Source organism: Lissotriton helveticus, chromosome 8 (assembly GCF_964261635.1).
Source record: "Lissotriton helveticus chromosome 8, aLisHel1.1, whole genome shotgun sequence".
In the NCBI taxonomy this organism is placed as follows: Eukaryota; Metazoa; Chordata; class Amphibia; order Caudata; family Salamandridae; genus Lissotriton; species Lissotriton helveticus.
The window spans coordinates 253,973,987-253,997,868 of NC_136069.1; the positions used below are offsets into that span (position 1 = coordinate 253,973,987).

The 23,882-nt window shown below is 44.2% G+C and overlaps 1 protein-coding gene across 1 annotated transcript in view; it reads right to left on the reverse strand.

Annotated features, from left to right (window-relative positions):
* LOC144771588 (matrix metalloproteinase-20-like) overlaps nucleotides 1-23,882 on the reverse strand; it is a 142,346-nt gene that overhangs the window by 36,053 nt on the left and 82,411 nt on the right. Inside the window, exon 8 of the mRNA XM_078655973.1 lies at nucleotides 20,071-20,227. Coding sequence (XP_078512099.1) covers nucleotides 20,071-20,227 — 157 coding nt within the window. The remainder of the gene's footprint in view (nucleotides 1-20,070; nucleotides 20,228-23,882) is intronic.

The following is a 23,882-nucleotide window of genomic DNA, read 5'->3' on the forward strand; positions in this document are numbered from 1 at the left end:
AAGAATGGTATAATGATGATGTAGATAATGTACCGTCCGACATAATTGAACTTCAGAGTCACTTTTCAAACGGTATGATTATAGGAGACGATGTACGACGTGCCGTGGAACGCTTATTAGCATTCAGACCCACAGCACATTCTCGGGTATCATTAGATGATACCACTGAAAACTGGAAAGCGGTTCCTGGTCAGTATCCTATGAGAGAAGTCCCGCCACTGTGGGTGCCTGGAGATCCGCAGGGTAACCCTGTGGTGCTACCGCATTTTCGAAGAGTGTGGATACATCTTCCATGGAAACGATCGGAAGTTTTGCAAGTGAAGCAATCCTTACCCGATCCGCGTAAAAATCCGGCTGGTTATTATAAGGAGTTATCACAACTGATAGAAGCTTCTATTATGAACCTTGCCGACATCGACATGTTGTTTGGCAACGTTGTACCGCAACCAGTTTGGGCTAAAATTCGTCAAGCCAATCACGCAGCTGAATTAGGGGGTGATTGGGCTGCACTGCTAGCAGCTGATGCATTACAAGTCGGTGGGGCCAAGCCTGAACAGTTGATCTTGGATTTGCCTCAGAAAATCATTACGCTCATGAAAACTCTCATGCCAGCGATGAAGGTGAATTGGGATAAGTTATCAGCTTGTAAGCAAAAGAAAGACGAGAGTGTCTCGGATTTCTTTACAAGGTTTGAGGAAGCGTTTGTCGACCACAGCGGCCAGGACATGGGCGCTGAGGGAGGCCAGCGGTTATTCGTTGACAAATTCGTGTCGAATTTGTTGCCTGAACTAAGCAACAAACTAAAGAATTCAGAAAGTGCATGGGCAGTTTCAACCCCTGCGCAAATACTAGCAACGGCTCAGTATTATGAGAATAGGGAAAAGGAAGAAAGTGATCGTGTAGAAAAGAAAACGAAGGAGCTCAAAACGAAGGTTTTGTTGCAGCAAGCATACCCTCCACGATCAAACCAAAATGATGCACAACAGCAGTATCGACCACGAGCACAGCTCGATAGAACACAGCCGCGCTCTGACAACTTTGATTCCAGATCTTCACTTGGGTATAATCAGTGCGCATATTGTAGGAAAGAGGGACACCTAAAATATGATTGTCTTGCCTTACGGGACCGTCTGAATGGTGTGTCGACACGTGGAAACCGTGGTGGTGGTTCTCAACAGGCACTTCGTGGTAGAGGTCGTGGTTCATCCCACAATCAGAGTGATCGTTATCAAAATCAATCGGATGTAAATAATTACTTTGATCAGCGAAATGCGGGGTCAGTTCGATCTGCACAGTATAATGTTGATGATTATTATGTAGAGTATGAAACTGTTGTAAATGACCATTACTAGGACAGCCAACGACAAAGAAAGGGAGTAGTGTCAGTTCCGGTCGATCAGAGTGGGCCTTACGTTGCAGTGGCTACATCGGGTGTAGTTGAGCCTTTTCTGTTAGACACTGGTGCGACAAAAAGTTCCATCATGCATTCAAAACTCCCTGGCGCACCTTTGTCTGGCTTAACGAACGTTTCCGTTGGATTCTCTGGTGCCCCTGTTAGTAACCCAGTCTCTAATCCTTTGCCTCTTATGATTGGACCCCGTGAGCTAACCGCTCCACTGATTCTATCTACAGGTTGTGGTGAAAATCTTTTGGGTCTGGATTTGTTGAAACGATTATATGCAACATTGTATTGTTCCCCCGAAGGAGTGAAGCTTACATTGGGACGGAGAGTGATCTCTCCCATGTATTTGTCAGTCGATAAATTCCCACCGGAGTTGAGTTCCCTCCCTGCGTCCTTATGGGCCACAGGTCCCAATGACGTGGGCCTGTTAGACATTCCACCCTATGTGATTCAATTGAAACCAAATGCGCGATTACCGCGTTTACCTCAATATCGTATTTCTCTCGAGGGCGAACGAGCGCTGTTAGCAATTGTTTATGATCTCATTGGAAAGGGTGTTGTTGAAGAAACTCGTGGAAATGTATGTAATAGCCCTGTATTGCCAATTCTGAAACGAACTGACCCAACTAAACCTCCTGTGTACCGTTTCGTTATAGATTTGAGAGAGGTAAACAAAATAGTGGTTCCACAATTCCCCGTGGTCCCTGACATTACGGCTTTATTAACAATGATCCCGGCATCTGCCTCCTGGTTCACAGTGATCGATTTAAAGAATGCTTTCTTTAGCATCCCAATTGCAGAGGAAAGCAGAGACCTATTCGGATTTTCATTAGGTGGTCGCAGTTTTAGGCTAAAACGCGCTCCACAGGGCTACTGTGAGAGTCCGTCAATCTACAGCCAAGCACTTAAAGGTCAACTTGATGACTTTGTATTACCAACGGGTGCAGCTTTGATTCAATACGTTGACGATCTTTTAGTGGCAGCTGATACAGAAACTATTTGCAAAACGGCTACAGTATCATTGTTACACTATCTACATGACTTGCACCACAAGGTATCGCCTTCAAAGCTACAGTATTGTTGTTAAGAAGTTACCTATCTAGGTCACTTATTGTCAAAAGAAGGGAGAAGGTTGACCCCAGAGAGAATTGCAGCGATTTCCCGAATGACTGTGCCAAAAACCCAGAGAGATGTTCGCGCCTTTTTAGGTATTACGTCCTACTGCAGACAATGGATTCCAAATTTTTCATTGTTGGCGAAACCATTGATAGCCCTTACGTGCAAAGATGTTTCATCCCCAGTACCTTGGTCTGAAGAATGTCAGAAAAGTTTTTCTGAATTGCGTGATGCGTTGTGTTCGGCTCCTGTGTTGAGCACTCCTGACTACAGTAAGCCGTTTACACTATACGTTCACGAGAGGGATGGTTGCGCGTTGAGTGTTTTGACACAACCTTTTGGTGGTAAGCAACGCCCATGTGCCTACTTTTCTTCGACTTTAGACCCAGTAGCAAGAGCTTTGCCAAGTTGCTTAAGGGCAACAGCGGCAGCTGCGGCGTCCATTCGACAGTCCGCAGGTCTAGTCATGGATAATATGCTCACGGTAATGGTTCCGCATGCAGTCGACACTCTATTGAACCGAACGAAAACTCAACATCTGACAAGTGCAAGATTGTCTGGATATGAGTTGACGTTGCTGGCCAGTCACATACGGATAAAACGATGTAATGTGTTGAATCCAGCAACATTGCTGCCGATCGACACAGAATCAAGTGGTGAAGCAGTACATGACTGCTATCTCAGAACTGAAGAGGAAACCAAGGGTCGCATTGACCTAAAAGATACTCCATTGACAGATCCCGATGGTACTTTGTATGTGGATGGTTCTTGTTTCAAGTTGCCGAACGGTGATGTGACAACTGCGTATGCTGTAGTTACATTGAGAACGATTGTGGAAAACGCAAGGTTAAGTCAGAATTCGGCTCAGGCTGCTGAGTTAATTGCTTTGACGAGAGCGTGTGTGTTGTCTAAAGATAAACGGGTGAATATGTTTACAGATAGCCAATATGCGTTTGGTGTGGCACATAGTTTTGGACGACTGTGGAGAGAGAGAGGATTCCTTACGTCACATGGTACGAAGATTCAGCATGGCCAGCTTGTAAATGATCTTTTGGATGCACTTACGTTGCCTAAGCAAGTGGCGATTGTTAAATGTAGTGCGCATCGTAAGGTGACGGATGATGTTGGTCGTGGTAATGCGTTTGCGGATGAGACTGCTAAGGAGACTGCCCGGAACCTTAGCACTCGAATGTATGTGACGAGTTCGGTTAGGTGGCCTGCAGAATCAAGTATGTGTGAAAACACTATCGAGAGTGTGAAAGCAATTCAGAATGAGGCCACCGAGACTGAAAAGACGAAGTGGAAAGAAAGTAAGGGAAAGTTGGATGCGAATGGTTGTTGGATTGACTTATCGGAACAGAAAAGATGGATGTTGCCTGATGCATATGTGCTGGCTGTTGTGACTATGGCACATGGGTTAGCACATATTAGCGCGAAAGGTATCTGTAAATTGCTGTTTCCTGTGTGGAAGAATGATGGTATTACGAAATGTGCTGAACGCTTGGTTAAGAATTGTATGGTATGTATGTTGTACAATCCTGGTAAGGGAACCCCAACTCCTCCTGGTAGTTTTGCTCCCCCTTCATGTCCCTTTGAGGTGATCCAATTGGACTTCATCCATATGGAGCGATGCAATAACTTGAAATACGTTTTAGTTGTTGTTTGCGCATTCTCCCGATGGATTGAGGCCTATCCTCTCAAAGACAATACTGCTTTGTCCACTGCGAAAATCCTACTGAAGGAATACTTTCCTCGGTATGGAATGCCTAGAATTGTGTGGTCAGACAACGGAAGTGAGTTTGTGGGGAGTGTGATGAAGAGTGTGTGCAAGGGCCTTGGAATTAATCAGAAATTCCATAGTGCCAATCATCCTCAGTCAGCTGGTTTGGTTGAAGGGTACAATGGCACCATTAAACTAAAACTAGCAAAGATTCAGGCTACGACAGGTCTTTCATGGCCTGACGCTTTACCCTTAGCATTACTGTCAACAAGGGCAACTGTACACTCCCGAGTAGGGCTCAGTCCCTATGAAATAGTGTTCGGTCGCCCTGCCAATGTTTGGGGGGTCCCTAGACCGGGTGCCTTTTGTGATCTTGAGTATCCAATGTTGATCGATTATCTTCATGACTTGACTGCTAAACTGAGGTTAATTCACCAACAGGTTCACGAAGCATTGCCGACGCAGACGGAGGGTCCAGGCCACCAGCTCCAGCCCGGAGATTGGGTGGTAACGCGAAATTTTTCGCGCAAGAACAATTTGGATCCCAGGTTCACTGGACCCTATCAGGTCCTCCTTGCCACGAGAACTGCAGTTCGTCTTGAGGGGCGAAAGAATTGGGTGCATGCCACCCATACCAAGAAAGTCCCCATCCCGTTGCCAGCAGACTCGTGGGTGAGGAAAGGCATTGCATCAACTGAAACCGAAGGATTGTCAGCGTTTGTACCTTTCAGCGACGCACAACCTGTCGGAGAATCCTCAGTGCAGCAAAAAGGCATTGTTGAACACTTGTCATCAGAAGACTCAAGACCAGAACATTCAGCTGATCAACAGGGCGTTGTCCCTTCGACGGATCTTTTGTTTAACGAACAGACACGTCCTGGGAAAACCCGATATTTTTTGCGATCCAGCACTAAAGACTAATAAAAAACCCCGTTCTGTCCCTTGACAAGTGCATTATCCCGTTTTCCATGATCAGTTTGAACACTCATACTATTGTAATTATTTTGTACATATTCATTGAGCTTCGTTCCTTACACTTTTTGTTTCCACAGCTGAGAGACATTGTTTTCGCATATATATATATTTGTGAAATGAAGGCCGTAGGGCCGCGCGCGTACTTCCTTCTGGTTAGTAGGTCTTGACGCTAGGTTAAAGACCGTTGGTTCCTGGGAACTCCTAGGAATTGACTATTGCTACACAGAACGAAGTGCGTCAAGAAACGTTGCGGACGGTCATAGGGAATGGCATTTTCAAAGCTGATGGACTTGGAAAGAGCTCAAGCACAAAGATTCAAGCTGCAGCAACTCAGTCGTACCAAATGTTTTGTGTTCCAAATATTCGTACTGTTTGTGACTGTTTCTGCGTTATTGGCGGGTGGAGTATATTACACGATGTCTTACTTCTTGCCTTCTATCATACCTACTCCTACCCCTGACCTTAAACTCATCTCCACTGATTCTCCTCATTCTTTTCACATCTTACCTGAACACGAGCAGGCTAGACGTGCAGAATTCCGCAACAATTCCTTTATTCAGCTCCTTCATCAGCATCAGTTAGTGGTTAACACTACTAATTGTTGGGTGTGTGGGTTGATGCCGCATACTACGGATAAGGGAATTCCATATCTGGTGTTACCGTATAGCTCCCAAGGGTCTGCTCGAGCATTTCAAACAATGTTTCAAAGCGCACTGGGTTTCCACCCCATTCGAGAACCACGTTCCCCCTACTCTGGTCCTACCTCGTACCAAAAACCTTTGTCTATAGCAATAGAGGATTTAGATAGCGATATCTATGATCCCTCGCTTATCCCTGAAGAAGAGGTACAAGCCTATAGGGTCCTAAGTAGAGGCGAATATAGTGTGTTTACTGGTGAAAAACAGCTTAAAAGCTCGCCTCCGATATGGGTCGTACCCCACATTGGTAATTTTTGTTTAATAGGTCGCGGCCGTAGATCGAAAGCCCGACTTGGAGAGAGTGCTTGCACTGAAAATTATATTTTGCCAATGGTCTCGTCCCCTGTGTTTTTGGCTGCCAAGGGTACATACTTTATTTGTCATGATCGTGCGTATGCATGGTTGCCCTCTGACTTCATGGGCTCATGTTTTATCGCAAACTTGTTGCCTCCGACGTTTACTGTAGATGCAGATTATCACAAAACTAGAGTTGTGAGAGGCGTAATTAGCGAAGAGGATACTGCCGGTCAAGAGGCAGGAGACTTTTTCAAGGGTTTCCTCCCATTTTGGGGACCTATGGTTAATAGTAGGAACCTGAGACAGTTGACTCGAGTGGTAGAATCGACAGCTAATATTACTGCCAGTGCCCTTGGTAATATCACCACAGAACTTCAGGCGGATAGACTTATGACGTTACAAAACCGTATGGTTTTAGACGTGATCTTAGCAGATCGAGGTGGGGTATGTAAGGTGATCCATTCGAGCTGCTGTATTTTCATTCCTGATAACGCTCCGACTGTCTATCAAGCCATCTCGAAGTTGCATAAGATCTCCGAATCCATACACGTGGATGTAGGGGATTGGACGCTACTTGGATGGTTTTGGGGCCTGATGTCGACTTGGGGTTGGAAGATTCTGATGATCATTGGAGTCGTTGTAGCGTTCCTGTTCACGTGTTGCCTTTGCGTACAGTGCGGTCCTGCCTTATGTGGCCTCTGTGCTACAACGTGTATGAGACAGCCACCTGTTACCAAAGGGTCTCGGTTGGACAGAGCTATGCTACAGCAACATCTCGAGGGTCTGATGAATATCGAATATGATTCCGACTAGTGCTTGCCTACATGAGGGCAAAAGGAGCGTCTGAGGTTCCGTGACAATTGTAAGTGATGTTTTCGACTCGCACGAATATGGTCGAGTCTGGTATCTAAGAACCGCAAATGACGAGTTTAGTAAGTACACGCAGTTTCGCTGTGCTAACTTAAACAGTTCGTTTGATATGTGGGTTTTTCATCTGTACCCACGGGTTCCATCTTAGATACGGCATCCATTTTGTCTCTTGCCCTCAAGTAGCCAGCGAACGGACACTGTCCGCTTCGTTACCTTGGGACTCTCAAGATATTTGTGGAAAACACATGTTCTTTGTAAATATCTTTTACGATGAGGGGGATGATACTGTAAGGCAGATGGCCCCGCTTTTGCCGTGCCGGTTTATTGTCTCAGCCGTGCATCTCATTAGGCACGTCCCTTTGATGCCTGTATCTCGTGTTTCCCGATACCTCCCCTTTTACACCCTTTTCGATCTCCCCACTGTCTCCATCTTCCTCTGCACCTGTCTTTGTCCCTATTTCGATCTGTTTTACTGCCGATCGGAATTCACTAATGTTGGGAAAATGGGTTTTTACAGTTGGGAACCGCCAAATGTTTCCGCACTTATGTTCCGGACCTTATGTGTACCAAAGTGACCAAAGCGACCCCTCTGGGGGATAATTATGGGAACCAGGTTGTAAACTTTTGTGTACCATGTTGTCCTATGAGTAAATTCTGTATAAAAGGAGCGCTCCACAGAACCAATTTGAAGCAGTCTCCCCAAGTTGCACGTGTTGTACTTGTTGTGACTTCTGTGTTCCCTGCAGTAAATAAACCTTGAATCTTTGACGCCGAAGGAAGTGTCCCGTGTCTCTGTAGTTTGTGCGCCGAAACAGGTATCCCATGAAGGTTATAGGTGTTGTTCCCTGGCACCGCTGGTACTGTTAAAAAGTCCAGTCCTTCAAGGTCGGATACAATATGTGGATTGGGCAAGGTTGGTGCATACCTTCGGACTTAGAAAAAATGTTGTGGAAAAACTTCTGAGCAGGTAAAGTTCAGTGGGGCAAGCCTGCAGGTGGTGTCAGTGAAGGAGTCGTCATCGTTGGGCAGCCGCTGGAGGAAGTCGCAGTGAAGATTTCTACATTTGGACTTAATCTCTTTTTTGCAATTCAGAAATCTCCAGCTGGACGAAGCTGAAGGCTGTAGCCAACGAGGGTTAAATTTGGCCAGATACTCCTTCTTGGAAGTGTGGCTGAACAGACTTTGCTGCTGGGGAGAAGAACGTAGCAAGAGCTGCTGCAAAGTCAGGCCGATGGTTGGAGTCTTTTCTGTCCCTGAAGCTCTAATCGGGAGGCCAGCTAACTAGTCCTTGTTTTTGTTGCAGTTTTTATACAGCGCGAACTTGACCCAAAGGTATTCGAGCGCCTTATATGCGCACCAGTTATATTACACAAGGACACATTCATTTTTGGTAGGCATGGGGAGATTAAGTGATTTGCCCAGAATCACAGGATGTTGAGCCCACGCAGAGATTCAAACCTGGATACTCGGGTCCAAATTTGGCAGCTCTGGCCGTTATGCCACATCCTCTCACTTGGTGTCACTCTGGTAGTCCTGGGATAAAGCAGTGGAACTGGGATCAAGCAGAAGGGCAGGGCTCTGAGTGTTCAAGGCAAGCTTCAGGTTGAAGAACAGTCCTTCCAGGAGCAGCAAAGTAGTCTTCTTAACCGCTTCCGTGCGGCGCCGATTCCGCCCCTGTGCTGGACATTCCAAAACAGGGTGCGGTCGTGACGGAACCGTTCCGTCATCAGCACAGCTCAGCCGTGACTGATGACGGAACGGTTCCGTCACAAGCATCTAAGGGGTTAAGTAACCAGCAGGTCACAGCAGCAGGCAGTCTTCTGAGAGTCCTTACGCGGGTCTAGAAAGGGAACTGAAGAGTGGGTCTGAGGGTCCCATTTTGATACCTGGTGTCTTCTTTGAAATAGGAAAAGTTTTTAGAAATTGCCTTTGAAGTGCTTGCAATTGTATGCCTCCCCTGACCTGGCTCGAGCCTGACTGCAGGTACAATGGGCTAATGTGAATTCCTTCATATGAAGGGAGAGCACAGCTTATTGACGTGCAAGTGGGGCTGTGCCCAGTTCCACCTCCCCATCCTGCTAGTGATGGCCCATCAAGGCATGCCTAATCCCTCTATTGTATGGCAGTCTGGGAGGAATAAACAAAGTCTAGCTGCCAACTACAGCTGTCTTGTGACCCAGGAACAGGCTGCAAGCACAAAATATTAACGGCAGGAAAATGTCAACTTTCTACAAGTGGCATTTTCGAAAATGTGACTTCAAATCTGACTTTACTATTTAAGATGATTTTAAAGGACAATTTACCTGGCATCTTTGACGTGGTTTCCCCTGTCTTTTTTGGCCTCTACCTCCTGTATTTTTGACGCTGTGCTGCATTTCATTTTTGCTGGTTTAGATGCTTTGGACACTCTGCCACTGCTGATCAGTGCCAGAGTGTAAGTGCTCCTTGTGTAAACTGTTATTGTGATTAGATATACATGATTGGCATATTGGTATCACCATGAAGTCCCTGGTAAAGTGCACTGGGTGTGCCAGGGCTGGTGATGACAAATGCTACTAGTGGGCCTGCAGCACTGATTGTGCCACCCACATGAGTAGCCCTAAAAAGGTGTCTCAGGTCTGCCACCGCAGTGCCTGTGTGCAGTCTTTCAACTGCCATGTCCTTCTGGTCAGTGTCCCCACTGACCAGGCCTAACCCTTCCCTTTCTGTGCACATTGGTCACCCAAGTGGAAGGCCTAAGGTAGACCCTTGGGCAGGGTGCAGTGTATGTGAAAGGTAGAGCATGTACTTGTGCAGGTGACATGCTCTGGTAGTGAATTACAGCCATTTTCGTTTTTCACTGCTGCAAAGCTATCTTGCTCCATAGGCTATCATTGGGGATGCTGGCTACAGTGGCTACCAGTATATCTTCCCATAGGAGCAAGATAGGACATAAAAGTCTGGTATCCCTGAGTTAAGAATTTAATAACACATCTTTTATGAAAGGTGGCTTTTAACTCCTGTGTTTGAGAATAGCACTTTTAGAAAGTTGCTGTTCTCTTGTCTGACCTTTCTGTGTGCCTTGGCCTGTTTGTGTATTGACTGTCTGGTTTGAGAGCGACAGGGCTAGGGATTCCCCAGGAGGCTGGCTGAGTCAGCATTTGCAACTTGAGTGGTGGGAGGAGATAGCACCTGGGCCTGAACAGGGCTGTCAACTCCCTTGGAGTCTTAGGGGGAACAGAGGTATAGGCCGCCCCCCACTCAAACAGTACCAAATCAGAATGTGGCCTATCCCTCAAGACACTCTTATATCTTTTGTTCCTGGGACTTCAAAAAAAGGGAGCCAGCCCTTCTCAGGCCCTTGGAGATTCCTTCAAGCAAGGGGACACTGCACAAGGAAAAGTCCTTCCCCTCTCCTTGGCAGCAATGCAACAGCAGGGCAATCCAGCAGAGCAACAGCTGGACAATCTTCCTTCTTCAGTTTCAGCTTTCTCCTTGGCAGAGGTTCCTTCTTAATTCCAGGATGATCTAATTTCCTGTTGTCAGGGGTCCTGTACTTATACCCCTAAAAGTCTTTGTTCTCTTTGTGCAAGTGGGCCCTGAGTCCGGTCTGAACCAGTTCTGGGTGTTCCTTGAGCACTTTGTTATACTGGCTTCTTCTTTCCATTCAGAGTGAGGGGCAGGGTCATCAGCCGCCCAGCAGGAGGTGGAGCCAGCATTGTGGAAGGCAGGCACAGCCCTATTCAGGACCAAATCAGAATGTGGGCTATCCCTCAAGACACTCTTATATTACAATTAAACAGCATGAACCGTTCGGGTGTGTGTATAATAGTATCACTACCCCTTCCCTTTTTATATAGAGGCTCTTAGTTCATGTATCCGGAGCTGAGTGATCGAGTGTTCACAAATCAGCACGGGTGAGCCGGGCGTGCTGTGCGAGATTGGACTTCTTTGCCCCTGATTGTTTTTCAGAATAGACGCTGGCAATTTTGAGATAAGTTTGTATGAATGTAGATTGACAGGATGCAGGCATTCCAGAGTGTGTAGGTTGCGGCCATTTACACGAGCTGGTATTTTTGCGAAGGTGTAAGCATGGAGTGCTATGTATAAGGAGATGAGAAGCAGCCTGTACTCTGTGAGATATCATATATGGAATAAGGGAGCTACCGCCGAGGGTAGGTTATGTAGTGGAGTATCAAGAACATTCCCCCTGTTATGAATTTACATATATATTTTTACAGAAACCTGGACTGAGGCGGTTTCCCAGTAGGACACGTGATCTTGTTGACACGGAAGTCCACCTGAGAGAGGTAGCAGGTATGCAGTAGAGATGCAAACCCCAGGTGATTATGCTCTAAACGATCCAAGTGCCACACCGTGTAACTGTTTTAACTTTTGTTCGTGACCTGATTATGTCGACTGACTCATCAGGTCTTGGACATACTGGCTTTTAACACTGTGATTTCTATTTTGTCAAATTTTTCTAAAAACCATCACAGGTCACTATAATTTAGAAGTGGAATTGATAAGTGGATAAACCCCTGCAAGCCCTGACGAAGTTGCGAAAAATTTACCAACGAAACATGTTGACGTTCTAGACTCACATCAAACGTGGTTCAGCGGGAGTCTGTTTTAATTTGCAGTACTCACAGCCCAGAATAAAGTATGAGTGGCCAGTGAGTTCTGCAATTTTAAGTTTGGAAAAATGTTCCTGTTCTCACTGGGGTTTTTGTGAATGTGCACACTATAACAGCAAGTGGAATTTGTTATTCGCTGTTTCACGAACACTGAGTACATTGCTTGACTGCGGTGAAGCAAAAGGACCATTACATGGTGTTTGTCCTTTTCCCCGTTGTGTTTGTGTCTTTTTTCTTTCCACTGTCTTGAGAGTGAGCTACCGATGATGATAAGTGGGTACACTGGTAATCACTAGCCAGATAACCCCATTGGCGGTTCTACTGTCAGGAGCTCACTCTCTTTCTCCACAATTTTTTGGTGGTGAGGGTGATGGTTGTTTGGCAATTTTATGATTGACCTTGTGTGTACTTTGACCAAGTTTGACATTTATACATGAACTCAGAGCCTCTATATAAAAAGGGAAGGGGTAGTGATACTATTATACACACACCCGAACGGTTCATGCTGTTTAATTGTAATATAAGAGTGTCTTGAGGGATAGCCCACATTCTGATTTGGTCCTGAATAGGGCTGTGCCTGCCTTCCACAATGCTGGCTCCACCTCCTGCTGGGCGGCTGATGACCCTGCCCCTCACTCTGAAAGGAAAGAAGAAGCCAGTATAACAAAGTGCTCAAGGAACACCCAGAACTAGTTCAGACCGGACTCAGGGCCCACTTGCACAAAGAGAACAAAGACTTTTAGGGGTATAAGTACAGGACCCCTGACAACAGGAAATTAGATCATCCTGGAATTAAGAAGGAACCTCTGCCAAGGAGAAAGCTGAAACTGAAGAAGGAAGATTGTCTAGCTGTTGCTCTGCTGGATTGCCCTGCTGTTGCATTGCTGCCAAGGAGAGGGGAAGGACTTTTCTTTGTGCAGTGTCCCCTTGCTTGAAGGAATCTCCAAGGGCCTGAGAAGTGCTGGCTCCCTTTTTTTGAAGTCCCAGGAACAAAAGGACTTCACCCCCAGCTTCCCCTGAGCTCTACTGAGAGAGTTCTGTCCTTCCTGGAGTGTGTGACCCATGTGTGGTGCCTCTGGAAGTTGTACCTGTGTTGGGAAGCTGGCAATCAAGCTTTAGAGACTTTGCAACAGAAATGTTATCGCATCGCTCGCTGTGGAGCGCATCCCCGACAGTGCGAGGAAATTCCCACCGCTACGAAGGCCGAGATCGTCCGTCGCATCTTTCGTTTGCGGGACGCACCAGACCGGTGCGGGAAGACTAACATCGCTGCGAGTGTCGTCGCAGAGCCTGTCGCAGCTGGGTGAGATCGCCGCACCACTTGCTTGCGGACCGCATCACGTCGCTGCGAACATTGTCGCAGAGCCATTGCCTTGAGGAGCTGCGAGAAAGAGATCGCGCTGGATCGCGCATCGTCGCCCCGGAGATCGTCGCAGCCCCTACGAGATCGACGCATCGTACCTTTGCGAGCACAAACTTCCTATGGAACCTACGCACCGGAGTCCATACAAGTGGCCTTCCTCCCCATACAGACCGGATTCATCGCAACACGCCCGCTGCTGCAGCGGGGTTGTCGCATCGCCTCCCCAAGGTCTCAGGAGCAACGCATAGCTTGTTGTCCACCGCACCAGCTTCTGCTGTTGGAACTTTGTCGCATCTAAAGGTACTGTTGGCTAAACGTGACGCAACTGTGTACTTTTCACGCAACTGTGGATTATTTTTATCGCAACCTTAAGAACTCTTTTGCAACCATATTCTTGAACTGTGTATGTTGGATTTTTATCGTTTTGGTATTGTTTCGTTTAGATTATGTAGTGTTTCACTCTAGTCTTTTCAGAATCCTTTCTTATTGTTCCATTGTTTGTTCTACTTAGAATGTAATTTAGAATGTATTTTGAATGAATGTAACGGGCTTTTGTAGGCGTTGTTTGCTGAGCTGCTGCGCAGCACCTGTTACAGAATAAAGCTACTTCCCATCTCAACTGTATGCGGCTGAATCACTACAAAAATACGTGGCGACGATCTATCAACAGGTGTATGCTACCCATGCAATAATTAAGCTGTTCAAGAAGAACCGAATCAACGGGAACCTGCACCTTGGACACATCGTAATCGAAACCCTCCGACTGTTCCCCTTAACATACGAGGATTTACGAAACTACGGAAATGCCAAGGTTATAAGGTACTGTTTCATTGAACTTACTAAAACTTAACGGCAGCAGCTATTTATCGCGGTCACAGTGCCGATTGGTGTGACGTACGAATTACGTACGAAATTAGCATACAAACTAAAACAAGAAGGCCTTACTTAAATATTCGACGTATCACTAAGAATGGAACGCAACGTTTGTCTGTGAAACGCATCGTCGTTTTTCATACGTAAGCGCCATTTTAGTGTCATTGGAACGCACCTCTTCTATTGAACCGCAACGTTACACAGGTGTCCATTTTAAATATTTGATCGACTCGAATCGAAGAACAGCGTTATCTTCGCTTTGAAAGAAGACTCAGTGTTGGCAGTACGTCACGGAAGAACGAACATTTTCACCGAAGATATTACAAAGATTGGACCATATTGCCGCATTGAAGAAAACGGTATCAGAAAACTTCATTATTAGCGTGTTTCACTTTCTTTCATTCACGGTGACACGCACACCTTGCAACTGTTCTTCTTTACTAAAACTTTAAACTTGCCTCCACAGATACGTCTATTAATATATGTCGAGATCAGTGTTTTTTTAAGGTCTAAAATGTTATCTTACCTAACATAGTATCATCCAATGTTGTGATAGTGAATATTTATTTATACATTATTCATTTATGATACTTCGCCTATGACTTTTAGTAGTTCATTACTGTTAAAAAAAAAAAAAAATGAGTTTACAAGCAGTTTCTCCTCCACCTCCTTTTCTTGATCTTCCAGGCGAACCACCTATTGTCTGGAAAAAATGGTTTGATGCTTTTACTACATATCTAGGAGCTATAGGTGCGTCCAGATACAGAGCAGAAAGAAAAAAGTACCTTTTACTAAATAGGCTTGGGTTTGAAGGTCGTTCAATTTTCAAACACTTACCTCCTTTAGTACGTCCTCCTGAAGAGGAGGATTTGGATGATTATACAGAAACAGTCAAATTATTAGAATTACGTTTTGATATCAAACCTAGTTTGGTTGTTATCAGACACAAATTTTATAAACGCAAACAAAAACAAGGAGAAAAAGTTGAAGATTTCATTTCTGCGCTAAGAATACATAGTGCAGAATGTGAATTTGAAAATTTTAGAGATCAGATGATCAGAGATCAATACATTTGTAAATGTGTCGACAAAGGAATTCAACAGAAGTTACTCTCTTTAAGTAATCCCTCACTTGAAGAAACTGTACGTGTAGCTAAAAGTATTGAATTTTCAAAACTTTCCGTTAAGGAACTTGATGGAAAATTCTCTTCTCCTATTTCTAAAGATGAAACTGTTAATGTTGTGAAGGTGCAGGAGACTAAAACAAATTCAGGTGGTCGTACAGGTAACAAGTTTTTTAAACAGAGTAACATTTGTTTTAAATGTGGGAATTTTCCACATTTCAAATCTGGACGTCCGTGCCCGGCTAGAAATGTCACCTGCAGACTGTGTGGAAGGTTGGGTCATTTTGCTAAAGTTTGCCAAAATACTAAACAAAATGTGTCTCAAATACAGTCTAACAAACAGTGGAGCAATTCAAATAATTCTGCTTCTATTGCTTATGTTTCTGACTATAGCCAACATGACACCTCTAGCATTCAAGATGATTTGAGGGATATGATTGCTGTTGTTGGGAGTAGTGTGGATGATTCAGAAAGTGAATGTGTTGACCCTTACACCGACATTGGTATAGGTGATAAAGTAGTTTGTTTGTTGGTAGACTCTGGCGCCAGGATAACCATGTTGACTCAAGAACTTTTTGAAGAAGTTTGGGGTGACCGTAAACTTTTTCCCCCCCGACAGATCTCCTGTCAATTATGAAGGAAGGAGGATCAAACTTAAAGGTTATTTTGAAGACTCTCTTGAGTTTAGAGGTAGGAACATTTTTGGTAAAGTTTATGTTTCCATCAAAGGATTGAACATCCTTGGATGGTTTCATCAGGGTTTATTTAAGATGGTTCTCCGTCCTGGCACTAAAGATCCCATTTCTGTTGTCCAAGCTGATGGCACTGTCAGCGCAAAAGACCCCATCTCTGTTGTCCAAGATGATGTTTTTGTCAACAAATTAGTAGAAGATTTTCCCACAGTTTTTAACAATAAGCTAGGAGAAGTGAAGGGTTTCAAACACACCATTCGTGTAAAAGACAATACTATCCCCGTTAAACATAAGTTGAGAAATGTCCCGTTTAGTGTGAGAGAACAACTGGAAACGGAATTGATTGGCCTTTGCAGTAAAGGGATCATAGAACCCATTGAATCCTCCCTTTGGCTTTCTCCCTTGGTGGTCGCCTAAAAGAAAAATGGCGAGCTTCGCGTTTGTGTTGATTTACGCAGCCTGAATAAGAACATCTGGGTAGATTCTTTTCCTCTTCCCAAAATCCCTGATATGTTGTCACTCATTGATGGGTCTAATTGGTTTAGCAAACTAAATTTGGCATCTGCGTACCACCAGGTTGTTTTAGATCCAGCTTCTAGACACTTCTCTGCCTTAGTGTCCCCTGTGGGCTCTTTCCAGTACTGCCGTATGCCCTTTGGGTTGGCCTCTGCAGCAGCAGTTTTCCAGAGGATCATGTCTAATGTTTTAAAAGGTATCAATGGAGTTGTCGTCTTCCAAGATGATGTGTTGATTCACGGAGTCACCTGTGATGTACATGATGAAATTTTGAGAAAAGTGTTGCAAGCATTGTGCAATGCTGGTGTGGTTTTAAAAAAAGAAAAGTGTGTTTTCAGGGCACGAAAGGTGGAATATCTTGGTCATGTGTTGTCTGAAAATGGTGTGGAACCTAGGCCTGTGTTAGTGAAAGCTATAGTAGATAGTTTGCCACCTAAGGATAAAAGTGGGTTGAAGTCATTTATTGGACTATGCGAGTTTTACGCCCGTTTTATTCCAGACTATGCTACTAAGGTACAGCCTTGTACCAACATGCTCAAAAGAGAAGTTCCCTTTTTATGGGATGTTCGCTGTGAGGCAGTGTTTTCCTGGATTAAGGAACAATTGGTGAGCTCTAAGATTTTGAAGCCTTTCAATCCCAATGCTGTGTGTACCATTACCGTAGATGCCAGTGGGTTAGGTTTAGGGGCTGTTCTTACTCAGGAAGTAGGTGGTGTAGAACATAGTGGGTTATGCCTCTAGGGTCCTTCGTGGTTCAGAGTTAAATTTTGCTGTGATTGAGAAAGAACTTTTGGCCTGCTGGCGGGCGATAAGAAAATTTAACCCATATATCTGGGGAAAACATTTCCAATTAAGGACTGATCACAGTCCTCTGGTCTCTATTCTTTCTGGTGTTAGAGTGAAATACCATTCTCCAAGAATTGCTAGACTTTCGACCAAACTACTCCAGTATGACTTTGATGTAACTTATATCCCTGGCAGCAAAAACACAAGAGCTGATTATTTTTCAAGGAATCCCATTGAAGTTGACTGTGAAGATGGTTGTGAGGAGGATTACGATGAGGAGGATTGTTTCGTTGCTTCTGTTGGTTTGGATGATATGTTTTCCATTAGTGAAGCTGAATGGAGGGAGCACTTATCTAATGATGTTCTTCTTAATGAAGTTCTAAGATGTGTGAAAGAGGGTTGGCTCAGAGAGAAAAATGTTCATGTTTCTCTCCAAACTTTTGTGAAGGTTTCAAATGAACTCTCTATTGAAGGAGGTTTACTTATGCGTGGTGACAGACTTGTCCCTCCTGGTGACCTCAGAAACAGAATCGTCAAGGGTGCGCATGAAGTTCATCTTGGCAAGACTTTAACGAAGAGGAGGGTCAGAGAGCATTTCTGGTGGCCTCAAATGGATCAGGAAATTTATACTGTTGTCGAAGAGTGTGTTGTTTGTTCGAGTGCTGAGAAGTGTCTGAAAGTACGTTCTCCTCCTTTACAACCCATTGTCCTTCCTGACAGACCTTGGGAAAAGATAGGTATTGATTTAGTTGGCCCTTTCTATCTACTTCCCTCCTCTTCAAGATTTGCCATAGTAGCCATTGACTATTATTCTAAATGGCCAGAAGTTCGTTTTGTTGGGGAACCCAATTCTAAGAATGTGATTGACTTTTTAAAATACCTTTTCTTACGTGAGGGGTTTCCTTCCACAATTGTGAGCGATAATGGAGTTCAATTTATCAGTCAAGAGTTTAACTCTTTCTTATGCCAGAGTGGAATCAATCATTTGAGGAGTGCCCTTTATCACCCTCAAGCGAATGGTTTAGTCGAGCGCATGAACAGAGTTCTGAATAATTGTGTTCAATGAGCTATTGCCCAACGTTGTCATGTACCAAATGCGGTCAGATCAATGTTGTGGTTCTATCGTACCACACCCCATTCCTCTACCAAAGTGTCTCCTTTTGAGTTGTTACGTGGGAGGAAACCTTGTTCTAGGGTTTGTCCTGGGTGGAGGTCACGTTGGGTAAAGTTAAACTCCCTTGGGAATGTGGATGAGGTCATTAGAGCTAATGTTTCTTATGCTCAGTCCAAACAGAAACTTTATTTTGATTCCAGGAAGAAAGTTATTGCTAAACAGTTCTTGGTTGGTGACAAGATACGTATTAAGTTGCCTGTGCACACCACCAAAGGCAATGCCAAATTCTCCGAACCTTTTGTCATTGATAAGGTTTGTGGTAATGCCGTGAGAGTGAATATGAAGAACTGGTGGAACACTGCCAGAGTAGTCAGGGTTAATGATAGTACCGAGAATGAGGGCTGTGCCTTTGATTCTTCTTTCAATGGCAGAACCTCATTGCCTTCTGATTCTGTGGGTACTGATAATTTGTCTGCTTCTTGTTCTCCTCCCCTTGAAGGACCTCGAAGGAGTGGTCGTCTCCGTTCATTTCCTGCTAGGTACCGCTAATGTTTTCTAGACATGTAATTTTTTCTGTTCCTGCTAAATACCGCTAATGTTTTCTACACATTCAATGTTTTCTTTTGTTTTTCTCGTTTTTGTTCTTTCTTCTGTTATTGAAGAAGAGAGGATGATGTAGTGTTTCACTCTAGTCTTTTCAGAATCCTTTCTTAGTGTTCCATTGTTTGTTCTACTTAGAATGTAATTTAGAACGGGCTTTTGGAGGCGTTGTATGCTGAGCTGCTGCGCAGCACCTGTTACAGAATAAAGCTACTTCCCATCTCAACTGTATGCGGCTGAATCACTACAGATTAAATCCCTTTATTTTTCTAAACTGTTGTGGAGTCAGTTTGTGGTGTTTTCACTGTGTTACTGTGAGTGTTGGTACAAATACTTTACACATTGCCTTCTGATTAGCCGTGACTGCTCGTGTCAAGCTACCTAGAGGGTGCGCAGGGGGTTATCTCAGAGGGTTTCCTCCTTACCCTGACTAGAAGCAAGGGTCCCTCTTTGGACAGTGATACCTACCTCTGCCAACTAGAGACCCCCATTTCTAACACACCAACTATGACTTTCTTACCTGTTCCCAATCCAAAGTTAGCACTTATTAAATGTAACACGGTAACTCAATGTTATCCTCTGGGAGAGGTAGGACCTCACAGGAGTTTTTTTCTGCCAGGACATGCAAAGCTTAAAGGTACATGTCCACCCTGTTCAGTTACAAAGGACCCTGCCCTATGGACTCACCAGGGCCTACATTAGAGGTGGCTTATATGTAATTAAAGGGCAGTTTAAGGCTTGGCAAGAGGGTTACCAAGTCAAATTGGCAGTTGAAAACCGCATACAGGCTGCAATGGCAGACCAGGGACAATTTGTGAGAGGCTACTTAAGTAGGTTGCACAATAAGTGCTGCACGCCCACTAGTAGCATTTCATTTCCTTGCCCTGGATATATGATATACCACTTTACTCAGTATAACCCAATTTTACCTGGCATTGGGGAGCGAGCACATGCACTTTAGTACTGGTTAGCATTTGCAAATGGCACTGAGTCCTAAGGCCAGCAAAAACAAATCCAGAGAAACAGGAGGGTGAAGGCAAAACGTTTGGGGGAAGACCTCCCTAAGGCTGACAGGTCTAACAGTGGTGTGCATGCTGACGGACTTTCTGGAACACCAGTCAGCACATTAGATATGTGTGCAAAAGACATGTTACATTTTACGTTTTGCCTCATTCTGCATCTGAAATTTATATGCAAACACATCCATAAACATCACAACATGTTTTGTTATCCAGTGATGCTACAAATAATGTAAACATGCTGATCTGTATGGATTTAATACTTTTACATTTTTATGGAATGTTCTTACCTCCAGATATTTTCTCCTTCAAAGAACAATGTTTTGTTGGTCCCATTATTATAAACTGCAGCATCAATGTGATCGATTTCAGCAGGAAATCCCAACTTTGAAATTCTAGTAGGGCGTCGCCTTGCTTTCAAATTTTTTATGGTCCAAAATTTAGCATCTATATAAACAGAGATTCTGTTTAAGTCACTTTTCAAAAATGCATTCCTCTGAATAGAAACTGTGTTTTCTGTTTATTTATGTAGTTGTGGACAAGGATGCATTGACCACACAACCTAGGTGTCTTGCATGGTCTACGCGCCTTGTTGAAGCTTTGTTGTAGCTCCAACTTTCAAAAATATGTTTGTTTGCAGTAAAATTAATACAAATATATCTGTAGGCAGATATAAGATACATCTTTTTAAAGTCTATATACGGTTGCCCAAATATCTGAGTATTTGGAGCTTTGAACCAGGGAATGTTTGGTACTTTTTTCACAGTTTGAATCATAAAATTTCACTAGCTGGGATGGTAGGGGAATCCAGTTGCCCTGGGCAAATTGCCCTGAGTGACCAATTGACTGTGTTCAAGATCCAAAAGGATTTATAAAGACATCTAGGAGAGGAAGCGAAGAGCTGGCCTCATTAGATAGGTGTGAACAGGTTACTATCACCTTGCTCCATTTAACTGGGAGTTGAATCTTTTCTCTGTGCAATACTTTGGTGGTAGTGCCACTGGAATGTGCTTGGTTTGATAAGCACTCTGTAGAAAGATGCATCTTTTTGCATGATCACCCCCATATATCTTTTCCTCTGATGTTACTGTTTTTTTATTCTGTGCATTGGCACTCAGCTAACCAGTGCATGTAATCTGACTCATAAAACAAGTTAAACTTGGCTAAAACTATTTAGCATATATAACTTACCTATAAGTTCCTAGTAAATGGTATAAAGTGTACCCAGGATAAACAAGGTAATGTTACCACTGAACTTTAGCACACATTGTGCCACAGCTAGAGTGACAGTACAAAACCCATCGGCAGGCATACCACTGTAGTCTGTATATGCACTGTAGTCTGACTATGCACTTTTTAGATATAATTCAACATGTCAGAATAACCATTTTTGACATTTTTAAATATTAATTAAGTCACTCATAAGTACGCCTGAATGACCAATTAGGGCACAGTGCATAGTATTTACAAGTAGGACATGTTTACATGTTTAATGTAAAACATGTCTTTATACTATTCAAACTAAATAATGCTATAATAATAAAAACTTAATATTGCTATCTCAACTTAGGAAACAGCTGCAAAGTTCATTTGTGGACAATGCCAATTCACTGGTAATGTTGGATTTGTTGTACATATTTTACATAAGGTACTTTCATAAATGCACCTTTATCGGCCTAAAGCCTCTAAAAGCCCATTTGCACGAGCATCCATATGTCACATGGGAGCCGCATAGCCACATGATGCTGTGTGAACTTGCTCCCAGAGCTCAGACGAAGGCCTTTGTTTCTGTAGAGATGTTCTGATTCTCTGCCAGTATGACAATCAGAACAGTGCTTGGGAGCATAATTAACTTGAAAGAGGCCTGGGTCAGCCAGTCACCAATCCCAATAGTAGAGGAGCTGTCCCCATAGCAGGTTTTGAGTGACCAGAGAAGGGGGTTGCTAAGTTCTCTGGCCACACCTATGGGGTAGGCACAGAACCACGGTACAGGGAAAGAAGGGTCTACCATGTTGGATTTAGGTAAGGAGGGTGTAAGAAACTGGGTTACCGGTTGAGGGGGCTGAAACCCTTCTGAAGCAACAACCACAATTCTTCTCAGGGTAAAGTTACAAGCAAACCCAAAATTAACCTGTCTCACCCCTTGAGTAACTTGGCACTGAGCTGCCAGGCAAAGTGAAAAGTGTTTGTTCAGCACTTCAAACGGTTAGACAGAAAAAAACACCACAGAAGGATTCCATACCAGTTTAGAACACCTAGGGCCTAGTGGGCTTCTCAAAAAGTCAGGTATTCAGCTTCTTGCGGCATTCAAGAAGTGAGGCTGAGGATCTTATGTGTAGCTCCTGGTCATTCCATTTTTAGAAGCGATGTTGGAGAAGGCTTGACTGCCAGATGTGGTTTTCTGGATATGTGGGATTTGTGGTGTCTGGAAGAGCAGAGGTGTCTAGAAGGTTTATGAAAGCAGATGCAATTATTGCGGTGTGCTCGGCCAGCCTAATATAGTGCTTTAAAAGTGCAAGTGAGATGTTTTAACTGTGCTCATTTATAAATGAGGAGCCAGTGGTGTGATGTGAGTGTGCCTTGAAAGGTTGAGAGTGTTTCTGGCCTGTAGCTCCCAGGGCCCACCAGGACAAATGGACTAGATCCTATATGGTACTGGAGAAGATGGTTGAAGTCACCTACCTGCTGGGCCTTGGTATTCTCAGACACCCCCACAGGCAGATCTATGTCAACAGTCTGAAGCCCCACTTTCATAGGGCAGACATGGCCATGCTCATGGTCACGGATGGGGTGGAGCAAGAGGACAGTGAGCCTCCCTCAGTCCATCTATTCAACAAAGCCAGTAATGATTCAGTGGAGGGACTAGTGCTCTCTCTTCCATTGACATCACAACAGCAGAGAGACTGTCACCAATTGTTGGGGCAGTCTGTTCAACTGTTCTCCCTGAGACCTGGACTGACCCAGTTGTGTGTTCATGACAATGATACTGGGGACAGCATATCTGTCAAGAACAAAATATACAGGCAGTAATTCATTTGAGCCAGTGGTTGCTGGGGGGGTCCACTGGCACAAATTGTTGGGGACAGACATTTGTTTTTCTTCATCAGATATTGACCGTGAGCAAGACAGAGAAAAACACACAACTGGGAAAGAAGGAGGAAGAGAACGATGAAAAAATGTGCTCAAAGGTAAAATGTCCTGAGACCCTTAGCTGTCTCAAAGTGTACTCCTCCCAACATCCTGGAAAACCTCAAACTTAGAAACTTTTTGGCTCCAAAGACCTCCGGAGGTCTGGGACAACCCTGCCAAGTCAGTCCAACAATGGTATTTTGGCGTGGAGCCAATGATTCAGTTTGTTCTCACTCAGAGCAGGGTTTATGTCTGTCAAAAGGGGTTATTTTGACAGGTTGAATTTGCAGTTTCGAAATTGCAAAGACAGGCTACAGTGGCAGGTCTACAGTGAGGGCTGCACTGCCACTGTAGTGGGTGGCAAAAAGAGTGCTGCAGTGCCCCAGCGACCTTTAACTTACAGGCCCTGGGTACTCTTTGTACCATACACTAGGGAGTTATAGGTAAGTTAAATATGCTGATTGGGAGTATAGCACATTTTTTATGCTTAAGGGGTCAGAGCACTAGCACTGGGGCCTGGCTTGTAGATTCCTATTGCACAGAATAAAGAAACCAGCAGCATCAGTCCAAATGGGGGTGATTGTGCAAACAAAGCAACTCAGCAAGTTCCTTGGCAGTTCCGGTCATCTAAGCAGAAGACCTGTGAAAGGCCATTTGCATTGACTTGGTTAGTCCAAGGTCTGTGCTCTACTGAAAGAATAATTGAATAAACAAAATGACACCAACATGACAAAAATCCCATATGAGCAACTGGTGATATGAATATTGAAAGTATGGTGTAATTTGGTTAATTGAATTTTTTGCTATTTATATACATTGGAAACCGATTTTTATTGTGCTTTCAACTGTTTGGTACTTCTAAATTTTGAATTTAATTTCTCAACTTTTACTGAGCCTAACAAGACTAGTGACGTAATTGTGGGGGTTGGCTACTATTCACCCCCAACAAGTAATCCACTTTCCCAAAGCCATC